At 42.8% G+C, this 12,577-nt stretch overlaps 1 protein-coding gene and 1 long non-coding RNA gene across 11 annotated transcripts in view; one reads left to right on the top strand and one right to left on the bottom strand.

Annotated features, from left to right (window-relative positions):
• Nucleotides 1–2,286, top strand: part of LOC105496098 (glycine N-acyltransferase-like protein 1) — a 29,002-nt gene extending 26,716 nt beyond the window's left edge. For all 4 annotated transcript variants that reach the window (XM_071074561.1, XM_024797390.2, XM_071074562.1 and 1 more), the window contains 3 exons: nucleotides 656–782; nucleotides 1,058–1,235; nucleotides 1,493–2,286. In XM_071074561.1, the coding sequence (XP_070930662.1) occupies nucleotides 656–782; nucleotides 1,058–1,235; nucleotides 1,493–1,910 (723 nt within the window). In that variant the 3' untranslated portion in view covers nucleotides 1,911–2,286. The remainder of the gene's footprint in view (nucleotides 1–655; nucleotides 783–1,057; nucleotides 1,236–1,492) is intronic.
• The window catches only part of LOC105496097 (uncharacterized), a 34,870-nt gene extending 22,854 nt beyond the window's left edge, over nucleotides 1–12,016 (bottom strand). For 2 of the 7 annotated variants that reach the window (XR_003021412.2, XR_011610547.1), the window contains exons 1-3: nucleotides 10,775–12,016; nucleotides 9,517–9,619; nucleotides 8,497–8,602 (exon numbers count right to left, since the gene is read on the bottom strand). This is a non-coding gene — a long non-coding RNA (uncharacterized lncRNA). Of the gene's footprint in view, nucleotides 1–2,169; nucleotides 2,243–8,496; nucleotides 8,603–9,516; nucleotides 9,620–10,689 lie in introns of those variants that run through there. The other 5 variants (XR_003021410.2, XR_011610548.1, XR_011610550.1 and 2 more) reach the window with 5 other exon arrangements.
• Between the last annotated feature and the right edge of the window lie 561 nt (nucleotides 12,017–12,577).

Below are 12,577 nucleotides of genomic sequence, written 5' to 3'. Positions count from 1 at the left end.
TCTATATTCACTAAAGTATCTTGCTCAAGCCCTGGACACTGTAGGTTCTAGGACACTATAGATTCTAGGTGTCTGGTGATACAGTAGGCACTAAAACTTAGAGAATTCACAGTTAAATTTATTCTGATCCAAGTTTAAGGACTTAATCCTAGCAACACAGACTCTGTACAACCCAGAATATGTCCCACAGGAGGTTACATGGGGCACAGTATATATAGCAGGGGGGTACGCATGGCAAACGGGGTAAGTGAAGCAGGGAGAGAAGGAATTGTTGCATTCCTTTGATTCTGCTGGGTTCTCGGTGATGCTATATATAAAATAAGGTAAGTGTGCAGTTGAGTGGGTAGGAAGAAAGGTGAGGTATATAAGGCCTGGTGGAGGGTGACTGCTTTCATCCTGTTTTTGTTATGCATCTGATAAGCAGGTTTATAACCAGTACTTGTCAGTGTTAAATATTTAACAAACTCCAGTTACACAGTTAAGAGGTCAGCAGTAGCTTATAGGCCTGGGTTTTATTATCCGTGTGCCCAACTGCAGCCATCATGGGCCAGTGTTAAAAATTTCCTTTCAATTTTCATTTTTCTGAGAATTACAATCAGCGAGAGGTGAAGAAAAAGTTCAAGGGAATGATCTGACCTCTCACCATCCTATACAGGAGATGACAGACGACATGGATTCATCCACAAACATATATCATATATTCTCCAAAGAGCCTCAAAAATCACAAGACGTTTTGAAAAATTGTGAGATCATAAACTGGAAACAGAGACTCCGAATCCAAGGTAATGGGTCTGAAGAAATGGGCAACCAGCAGTGCTTCTCAAATTGTGTCTTCAACGAATAGCATTAGCATCACCTGAGAGCTCATTAGAAGTATAAACTCACAGAAACTCTGTGGGATGGGAGAGGTAGAGTAATCTGTGGTGTGACAAGGACTCCTGATTGTGGTGTAAACTCAAGTCTGAGAACTACTAAGCACTGAGGTTTAATCAGGTGGGAGCAGTATAAGTAGAGAACTCCATGTCTGACAATATTGCTTTCTTGCCTTTCTTCCCAGGTCTTCAAGAAAGTTTGGGTGAGGAGATAAGAGCGGCTGCATTTTCAAATTCAGTGAAGGTAGAGCATTCAAGAGCAGGCCTCTTTATTACAGAAGATTTCCTGAAACTCCATGCCTCCAATAAAAGCAAGCTTGGAAGCTGGGCAGAGACAGGCCAACCAGATGATGAATTTGAGAGGTACAAAAATCATGTGCTGATCATTTATAATTGCCATTCCTTGTACATTTTTGTAACTCACATAAATCAGTTTTGGAGTGAAGAGAGTATGAATCCATTGCTTGGGATGAATAAAGGTTATCAATGGTCAAAATACGCAACTTTGCACTGGTGGGTCTTTAAACAAGAAGAGGGCCTGGGATCTCTAGAATAGAATGGTACCCAGAAATTACAAGAGTGGGGATGAAAGTTATTGTCTTTCTTTATGTTTTCTACAGGAAAACTCCCAACTTTAATTATGCCCAGCTGGATATTTCTTATTCCGGGCTGGTAAATGACAATTGGAAGCGAGGGAAGAATGAGAGGAGCCTGCGTTACATCAAGCGCTGCATAGAAGTCCTGCCAGCAGCCTGTGTGCTCGGCCCAGAGGGGACCCCAATCTCATGGATAACCATGGACCCTTCTTGTGAAGTAGGAATGGGCTACTGCATGGAAAAATACCGAAAGAAAGGCAACATGGCACAGCTGCTGGTGCGACACCAGAAGTATCTGTGTCAGAAGAATATACCATTTTACGTCTCTGTACTGGAAGACAATAAAGACTCCCGCAGATCAGTGGGGTTGGCGGGTTACTTTGAGGCCCCCTGTGAGTGGCACCAATGGACCTGCTACCCACAGAATCTAGTTCCATTTTAGACAATGAAGCTGCTTAGCAATCTTGGGCAAGCCATCTCTTAATATTAAAGCAGATACCACAGAATAGCTTTCTTCACTTACAAATGTTGATTGGGCATTTATGATACGGCAGGAACTCTCTCACATGGAGACTTGATATTAAAAGACACAGCCGTGCTCTTGAGGAGCTCACAATCCAGGCTGGAGGCAGGGGAGGGTATAGTCTTTAAATATGCTTAAGCGTTGTAGGGAAGGACGGGGTTACCAGTAAACATGTCACCAGAAAGCCAGGCTCAGTTCTTACCTCTGGGAATCAGAACTCTTTATGTAACTTGGTTGATAGAATCTACTATCTGGAAGATAAATGAAGAACTTTAATAAAATTGTCAATAGAATATACCTAATCTATATGGATACTTTATTGGAAATAAATAGCCCTGCTATGTATGGATTTATGAGGCAAAGGTACACTAAAGAATGGAATCTGTCTCTTAGTTTAGTAACTAGTAAAGTATCAAAGGTGAAGCCTCAGACAAATGGCTTTCCCAGGCTACCTTTCATCATTGTTATGCAGAATAGGATCTCCAGAGAATCAAGTGGGCTGGCCTTGAGGCCTCTGCGATGGAAATGACATTTGTTTTGCCTCCTTTCTCCTACTCTTTCTCATTTCCTCATCATTAGTGAAGCATGGCACAGGACAAGGTGTTGCCTGTGAGTCTGGTTATAAGTTCAGCTTTTGGTATTTGCAGCACTGCTATCTTAAGGGGTCACGGGCATTCCGGGGAGAAGTGACCACTAAGATGAAGACTGGAGAGTGAGTAAGAGTGAGCCAGATAAAAAAATCAGAAAAATCCAGATGATGGAAAGGACACGTGCCATGCACTAGCATAATAACTTTCTAACTGAACACTTATATTAAAATTTCTGAATCCCTGATCTAAAAAAAAAAAGAAATACACTTCACAAAAAAGCCATGGCCTCATTCGGCTTTGCTCTCTCACCCTGTTATGGGAACTTGGATTGCTATGAACATTGCAGCTATAGGAAAAAGAAAAAAAAAATTGGCATTTTCACTCTTTCTGATTGTCTAGATTTAAAAAACAAAAGAAATCTTGATAGAATTGTCTTTTGTAATAAAGTCTAGCAGTATTAACCAACACCTATCCTCATCTCTCCTTAAAAAATTAACCTCTACACAATTGAATGTTTACACTTGATGCGATTTGAAAGTGTGCAATTCCAGCACCTAAAGAATTGTGTAGGTCATGGAGTTTTTAAAAAACTCCAATTCATCTTGGAAGGCTGTGGTAGATCTGTTACCGCTTAGTATGAATCAATCCAATCAGATTTCTAAACTCCTAAGACCTAGCTGAAATGTTACATTGACTGAAATGAAAGCATGGTCTGAGAAAGAGAGGAAACATGTCATTTGGGATTTCAAAGGGTGGAAAATTCTCACACAAAAAATAAACTCAAGAACTTGGGGAAATATATAAACAGCTATATTTTGGCACTTAAGAGGCAAAAGCTAATATAGATGACGAAAGAACACAAAGGAAATAAAATTTGCCTATTTCAAAATGTTGCCTCCAGCATGTCCTGTGTCCAGAAGAGGTTGTACATCCGGGATCTGGGGCTCAGGTCATCTTAGCACAGCCCAGCTGGCAACTTCCCTCCTCTGCCTCTTCCCTGAATGCAAGCCAGCTTCCCTTACCTAGCCCTTCATGGTCCTGTTAAGATAGTGATTCCTAAACCTTATCATGCACTTGGATTAAAAAAACGAAGTGTGGGAAAGAGGAAAGAGGAGTTCTTAAATATGGCACAAATAAGTTCAAAAGTATTAATAAACACACTAAAAATGAATGGGGTAATTTTCTTATTAAAATATATGTTTTTCATACTGAGTTAAAAACAACATCCAAGAACATGCATTAATCAGCTCTGGCTGTCATAACAAAATTTCATAGACTGAGTGGCTTATATAACAGAAATTGATTTCTCACTCTTCTGGAAACTGGGAAGCTATATGACAAGGCTCTAGTGAGGTTTTCTTCTCAGTCCACTTCTCTCAGGTTGTTGATGGCTGTTATCTCTCTGTGCCCTCCCATAGTGGAGACAGAGGAGAACTCAGACTCTCTTCCTTTTCTTAGAAGGACTTAATTCCATCATGGGGGCTCCACCCTCATGACTTAATCTAAACCCAATTACTTCTCAAAGGCCCACCTCCAAGTGCATTGGGAGTTGGGTCTTCAACATATGAATTTGGGGGTCACTGTCAGTACATAAGTAAGCATATCTGAAATAACACACTAGGGTTCATGCAAAGGAAAAAGATACACTAAATAAATGTGAAATTGAAAAGAAAAGTAATACCATCAATAGTAGGCAAAATAGAACGTAAGATGAACATCTGCTAAATACAGAATTCTCCCACAACATAGATCATGAATCTGCCTCACAACACAACGCAACTACAAAATATATATGGCAAAAACTGACAGACATACAAAAAGAAAAATGCAAATCCACAGTCTTAGTGGGAGAACTCAAAAAACTTCCCTCAGAAAGCAACCAATGATGCAGACTAAATATAACGACAATTTGAAAAAATGCCATCCCAACTTGATATTTCTGGTGATATTGGGGCTGTTTATTGTGTATTTGAGAACTTCTGTTCATCTGTTTGTCAAATTGACCAGCAGGGGGTGCTGGGGAGGGAACCACTCCATCAGGAGAGCGCTGGCCACTTGTCTCTAAGCCTAGAGGCTCCTGTTCCCCCTCATGATCATCACCTATCAGGGGCAAGCACTGCTGATACAGGAGTTAAAAGAAATTATTAAGCAGTTAGTGTAGGTAAGGGAGCCCTCGGTAAGGGTTTTCTTTTAATGAAAAAGCAGCCCCCATATACTTTCTTTTCTAACAAAAATCAGCCTGAAAAATCAAGCCACAAGCACAGATAAGCAAGCTAAAAGCTTGCATAGTTAAATGCCAGCACCTATAAATAGAAAAGGGGTACCTGGAAGCCAGGCATACTCAACATGGAGGCTTCCTCTTCCGTTTTTGTTGTTGTTGTTTTGTTTGTTTTGTTTTGGTTTTGTTTTTTTGGGTTTTTTTTTTCAGACGGAATCTCGCTCTGTCGCCCAGGCTGGAGTGCCGTGGCACGTTCTCAGCTCACTGCCAGCTCCGCCTCCCGGGTTCAAGCAATTCTCTGCCTCAGCCTCTTGAGTAGCTGAGATTACAGGTGCCCACCACCACACACGGCTAATTTTGTTGTTTGTTTGTTTGTTTTGTTTTTTTAGTAGAGGCAGAGTTTCACCATGTTGGTCAGGCTGGTCTTGAACTCCTGACCTCTCATGATTCACCGTCCTTGACCTCTGAAAGTGCTAGGATTACAGGCATGAGCTATGGCACCTGGCCTCCTAGTCCCTTTTCTTTGTCTTCACGTGTGCAGGCGACATGGCACAGGCCAGGTAGAGGCCCCATCTGCATACTAAAGATTAGTGTGGGATGGCCAGCCTCTTCATGTATCGCATCAATGGCACACCTGCTCCAACCAATCCTCTCAGCCCTATGTAAATCAGACACTGCCTCCTCAAGCTGATCTATAAAACCAACCACAACTCGCCCCATACCCGGAACCCTGCTCAGACACCCTTCCAATGCACAAGGAAACTCTCTCTTCTTTCTTTTGCCTATTAAACTTTCGCTCTTAAACCCACTCCTTTTGTGTCCACATCTTCAATTTCCATAGTGTGAGATAACAAACCTCTGGCATTTCCCCAGACAAACGATGCCACTTCACTGCCATCTCAAGCCCAAGTGCCAAAAACGACCACTTTGGCACTTTAGCCGCGCCAAAAAATGCCACGGCTGCCACCATGCTGCTTAGGATAAGCAAAGACACGAAGATAGAGTGGGGACGGGTTTATTAGAGAGGCTGCAATAAAAGCACATTCCAGGCAACTTTCCACTTTTTAACTTCTGTCGCTTTCAAACGTAAAGATGCTTTTTATTTCTGTTGTTTTGTTTTTCTTTTTAACAGTTTCTATTTCCGGCCAAAAGACTGCTCTTTGTTTTCCTGCTATAACTTATTTATTGTTTGTTCTAAAGTCTTTTCCACGATTTCATATAGGAAATAAGAAGACAGCCATGTGTTTGCTCAACACATTGATCCTCTCTTCACCTAGAATTCAAGATTCCACCCCTCCTGATCTGCCAGTTTCCTCATAGTTGCCTCATACCATTGACCTTGTTGGCAGATGAACCTGGCCAGTTCTACTTTACTAGGGACACCAACTCCTCTGAAATAGCATCTGAGTCTTGGAATTTGCATATAAATCTTCCCTTGACACAGAAAACAGTCTTTCCTTTTACCTTTACTAGAGGCATCCACTTGGGAGAATGGACAGCACAAAAATTACCCAGACTTCAAAACCAACCTGCTGTGCCTTTCTAGAGTCCTTGGAATGAAGACGAGAAAACAGGTTACAAGGGATATTTTGTTCTTCATTCCTCACCCTGAAGGAGCTCCTATTTTTAAAGGGATACACTGGGGACAGTCCAAAAGAAACTCTTGCAAATCGAGCTTTGCCATGCCACCACAAGAAGGGTAACCTGTGTGCCCAGGGGTGAAATTTTTAAGTTTTAGTAATAATGTCCAGGGTCACCCCTGTGGATAAAAAAAATATTAAAAAACCTATAAGGGTGCCAAACTTTCAGAACCGTGTCTCTTCACAAGGACCTACCAAGGCCTAGAGATCATAGCACCTCACTAGCAGCCTACAGCCATTCTCCAAAGGTTCCCATCTGCCCCACCCAACACACACACACACACACACACACACACACACACACACACACCCTTCTGCTATCCTTTGGCCCTAGATTTCACCTAACTTTGTTCTAAATCTTGATCTCCCTGTGCCCCCAAACTCATGTGGTATAGGGCCTTGGTAATCCCCTTGTGAGCATATTACCTGACTTCTTAAAAACTATTTATGAGACAAATATCTAAGGTAAAACTTTATATTTCAGGCCAGATCAGCACTCTTCTTATTATTATTACAAACACTGAACTTCTTAGTTGCTGAGAAAATATATTGAAAAAGAATTATTATGCTTGTATAGCCATAGATTATCTACGGAAAAGGACTGAGTGTCTCGAGAATGAGTGAAAATTGTTTCCCCTATATATACTTTGTTTCTTTTGAAAATTATATCCTGTGTGTATTCCAAAGATAATGTTTTTCAAAAAGGGAAATTGCCTTCACTGTGGACCCTTATTACTTTGCTTATCCATCAAGTTCTCTTATTAACTGACTTATCCATCATAATCCCTTACTATCTTTTTATTCACTCACTAGTGTTTGTTTCTAGTGCTCATAATTGAACACAAATTTCTGTACTATTATATAAAATAAAGTAACAGCTATTAGCCGTTTCCTCCTTCACCTCAATAAGTTGACATCTTCCAATAGAATCATTTCCCTGTTTTGCTCCCTCCTCCCATTTAGATGAGTGTGTTAAGTGATACAAAATGCTTTTATTCCTCTACACCTCATCCCCCTGAACCCAGTCCCTGGGTGTTTTAGTTCCAGGTGTCATAGAATTTCCCTTGCAGTGTGTCACAACTATTTAAAGAATCCTTCTTTAAAACTTTTATTACACATTCCCAGAGAGCCTATCATTGTCCATTTAGAGTTAACCCTCTACATAAAATTAATCAGATTGTTTTTGCTCACCACTGTTTCCTCACCTTATTATCTGCTCCTATCTGAGATCTCTGTGCCTATTTGATTAGTTAAAATTGTTTATCCAGTATTTTCTGCATGTAAATATGCTACTGATATAATATCTGAAGACTCTCAAATCCACAAATACCTTTCTTTGACCCTCAGAAGAATATCATTTCTGCCGCCTTATAAATCCACAAATGTTTGTCTTTTACCCTCAAGGGACTGATTCCCTATGACCTCACATTTTAGGATGACCAAATTTCATTTTTTTCTGCTTTATACATAAGGAAACTGAGGTGCAAAGAAACAAGGTAAACTTGAACCTTCACTCAAGGTCACAAAGCTAGTAAAAAGTGAATGACTAGTGATGAGGGTTTCAGGTTGAGATTAACAATCAACATCATAGGATATAATAGGACTTAACCCAACTTCAGCTTCATAAAATGAATGGACATTCCCTGATCTTCCCTCCACTCCCACCCCCACCTCAGGGGATTTCAGGATGTACCGGGCAAAGCTGTCTCGCTCCATCCCCGACCGTTTCTCGGTCAGGGATGGGTGTTAAGAACTAACTCCTCACTGCCCCTCTTGAAGCTTACATTCTGGAGCAGGGAGGCAGAAACTAAACCAAAAATTTTAAAAAAGCAGTAAACATATTTCCTATAAACTCAGATGTGGTATATGAAAAACAACACATAATATGACCACAGAGGATGATGGAAGGAGAAAGAACAACAAAGAAACAAGAAAGGAGGCCTCAGATAGGAGCAAGTAAAAAGGAGAGAAAACAGGAAGGGGTCAGGACCAGTCTCCCTAAAAGCCTGGCATTTGACAGAAAGCTACAGAAAGAAGGAATAGAGCCAAGCACATACCGGGGGGTAAGGTTGCAGTCTGAGGAAGCACTCCATGAAGCTCCTACGATGGTCCACTAGGGTGAACAAAGGACATCCTTGAACCACCATTTAGATTAATCTTCAACTAAAAAATAAGAAATTGTGTGTAATATTTAATTACTTAATATATTAATTACAGTAGAATATACATAGTTGATGCTCAATTTGTTAAAAAGTAGGTATGTAAAATTAAACCTCAGAGATTACTCTTGCCTATGACAACGAGCTCCTGAAAGGCAAGGATAGATCTCACCCATCTCTGTATCTTCAGAATCCATCATATTATGTGGAACATAATAGGAATCAGTAGCATGTTGGGGGGAAAGGTTGAAACTATGCTGAGCACCTCAATTCTGTGTAAACCTTTTCAAAAAATCTCTTCTACTTGACATCAGCGTCCCTTTTCTTTTGTATTTTTAGTAGCAACTAGCCCCACGCCTTGCAGATGAGCCCCTAAGAAATGAATGGTTGAATGAATGCATGGACAGCGGGATGGACCAGTGAGTGAGGAGCAGTGATTGGCAGGACCTGCGCGCATTGAAATCCTGCCAAAGCAGCCTCTGCAAAATAAAAGACCTTAGGCTTTGGCGTCTGACAGAAGCTAAAATTATCCAAGAACTGTCCTTGGGCCACTTAGTTGAGGTTTCCTAATCTGTGAGCAGAAAATGAATTAAATAAAAAGATGATTGGGACAAACTTATGGAAGGTGCCAAAGCACGATGCCTGGCACTGACGGACGCTTCACACCTGTTATCTCTCACCCTATTCTCTCTTCACCCCGCTCCCGCCCTGCAGCTCCCCGCTGTCAGCGCCAGAAATTCTTACCTGCTGAGAAAAGGAAAAGCACAAAGCTGACTTTACCCTGTGACGCTTTTAAAAACTCCAAAACACCCAGCGCGATGGGGAGTAGGTTTGCCTAGAGACAGGTGAAGCAGCCCTAGTTAACTGAGAGGAAGGGGAATTAACAAAGAGGGTTGAGCCACTACGAGCGGGAGTTACCTTGGACTAACAGGTGTATCTTCAGCGAGCACATGTCCCGGCATCTCCCACGCCCATCCCTGCTTTTAGCGCCACAAATGCAGCCTCCTAAGAGAATGGGAAGCTTGGAAGTCAGAGAACCAAAGATTGAACTTAATGGATGTCAATCTTCACTCGTCGCTTTTTTTTCTTCCCCGCCTCCTTGCCCTGCCCTATCCCGGTAGGCGCGTTCTCTGGTGCCATCTTATGGCAGCATGCGGGACTACACCAAACGCGGAAAGGCGCCTTCCCCTGCCCTGAGTATCTGCAAATCCAGGGCTGGGCTGGGATTTTAAGGGCTAGGCTCGCGTGCCCGTAGCGGTGCTAAAAAGGGGCTGCCTGCGCAGATGTCATTCCCACAAGCTGCAAGTAAAGAAGCACCGCGGACGACCGGGGACGCTCACAGAGCGACAGGCGGGGTGGTTGACCAGCTGACTGGCCTCACTTCTGAGAAATGCAAATTACCAAGCCACAGTCCAACCAAGCATATCAAAACAGGATCTCTGCAGATGGAGCTCAGCCTTATGTGTTTTGGATAGCTCACAATAAGATTTTCACGCATCATAAACTTTACCTGAGCTTCTCGCCAGTTTTGTTGATGCCCGGGTTAGTTAAAAGCTGCAGATTCCTGGGCCTCACCCCAGACCTACTCTACTTAAACATATTGGGGTTCCCAGCATCCTTATTTTTAAAAACCTATCCAAGTGATACGTTTAAACGTTAAAGTACAGACAATCACAAACTGGAAGAACTCCTTAATTTACAAATAAGGAATGGAGACCCCCCCCCCCCACCAAGACAGAAAGGAATTTCCCCAAGGTCTCCCTGAAAGATCCTAAGAAAACGTGAGGTTCTAAGGTTAAAATCCTACCTTCTAAGGTTAAAATCCACCCTTTCCCTTCCCCAACTAGTCCTGTGACCTCTAGCAAACTATCCTGTCCTCATCTGTGAAATGGGAGCAACAGTCACACCTACCCCAACTGGTGACTGCGAATATCAAATGGGGCCAAAATGAGTCAACTACCAATCACCGCCCCACCGGAAGTTGATGTTGAACTAAATCTTGATCGCCCTACCCCATTCATCTCCCAGTACCACTGTATGACCATGGAGGTGAAACCATCCAGCCGCATGTTAGTCCCAAACCATGTTCACCTCCATCCGCGGCTCAGTGAATATTTCTTTTCTTGAAGATAGCGAGTCTCCTTGGAGCCTCTGGAGTCTGGAGGGGGAATGTTACCTTCCGCAAGCTTGTGTTGTCTTCCCAAGACAGAATGGACTATGGGGTCTCCATGGGAAGAGTTAGCTGCCAGGGCTTCAAGGCTGGCTCCTAAGTGGTTGCTGGAGGCTTAGAGACCCCACTCCAGCTCTCTCTCAAATGGGGGCAGCTTGTTTGCAACAGTGAGTGAGGTGAGCCCACTACGAAGTCACAGGACAGGAAAAGACCATCCCGTCTAAGCTTTTACATACCCCATTGCAAGCTCCAGAATGTGGTGCCCAGGCCCATATCTCTAACCCACTCCCAGAAGACAGTTCTCCTCAGCCTTTCCTGCCACTTCTGCCATTGTACATTCAGACAGTTCCCTGTTCTCTTCTATCAAACTCCTACTCAGCTCTCATCAATCTAGTCCAAATATAAATCTTTCTCTGTGATATGCTCTCAAGGTAGAGGCAGTGGGGCCTTCCTCTGTATTCCCAGAATGTTGTTAGGGTTCAATAGCATCTTTCAGGGGCTCATGAAGGAATCACTCTTCATAAACACTGGCCTTATTCCCTAACTTCACCAGACCTAACCTTAGTGCTTGATCCATTCCCACCTCTCCCAAACACGTGAGAGGCCTTTTCCTCTTTATGGGTTTGCAAACCACAAAATGACCCAACCACCAGTTACTTGGCAAAAAGTATTCTTGTCATAATTATATTAAAATCCAGCCAACACGATGCTCTGTGCCAAGGGAATGTTCCTTTTCAGGGCAAACACTCTGTCCCCAGGGATGTTAGACAACTTCCATAGCCCCATATAAGCATTAGCTGAAAGTGAGTTTTCCTTAGTGGCCCAACAGAGCACAGCTGCAAAGTGAAAAGCAAAGCTAAAGCTCTACTCTGGACCTATTGCTCTAGACAGTTTCTCTGTGAGGGTCAGTTGTATACGTAAGGAAGAAATGAAAGATTGCTCCCCAAAATGGCATCAGGTTACTTATCCCAATTGCGTGGTTCAGTTGCTACTCCAGTGATAAGCAAATAAAGAGGAAGTAGAAGCATAACTTTTCCTAAACTCAAGAAGCAGGGAAGCTTCGGAATTGGTGTGCAGCGGTGCTGCTTGGAGCGCCATTATGAAGGGACAAGAGTGGTCCGCTGGGAGGTAAAATTCAGGGCACCTAAGACACAGGGGCTCTAGGAAACAAGGCAGGCTTTTGTATTTATCGTTTGCTGTGATATCTGTGAACTTTCTTCTCCCTTTTAATTTTCCCTGTACTTTAATTATATTTCTCAGGCCAGGCGCGGTAGCTTACCTCTGTAATCCCAGTACTTTGGGAGGCTGAGGTAGGCAGACCACCTGAGGTCAGGAGTTCGACCCCAGCCTGGCCAACATGGTGAAACCCCATCTCTACTAGAAAAACAAAACTTAGCTCGGCATGGTGGCAGGCATCTGTAATCCCAGCTGCTCAGAAGTCTGAGGTATGAGAATTGCTTGAATACAGGAGGTGGAGGTTGCAACATCATGTGTTGAATGTCCACTTCCCTCCTTATTTTTCAGTTGGAGTGGATTAGCATCTCCAATTCAACATGTCAAAAGAAGAATTACACACACACACACCCCAGTCCTGGCACACACAGCATCTCCTTCCTCAGACTTCCCCATATCAGTTAATGGAGACTTTGTACTTCTAGTTGCTCAAGTCAAAAGCCCAGGAATCATCACTGAGCCCTCTGTTTCTCTTATTTATGGAACATCCATAAGCAAATTCCATGGTCTGGCCCTTCAAAATAAATGTGGAATCCAGCCATTTCTAACACTTCCACCATTACCATCTGAGGCCGG

Source organism: Macaca nemestrina, chromosome 12 (assembly GCF_043159975.1).
Source record: "Macaca nemestrina isolate mMacNem1 chromosome 12, mMacNem.hap1, whole genome shotgun sequence".
NCBI classification, from domain to species: Eukaryota; Metazoa; Chordata; class Mammalia; order Primates; family Cercopithecidae; genus Macaca; species Macaca nemestrina.
This window is presented reverse-complemented; position numbering and strand designations above follow the sequence as displayed.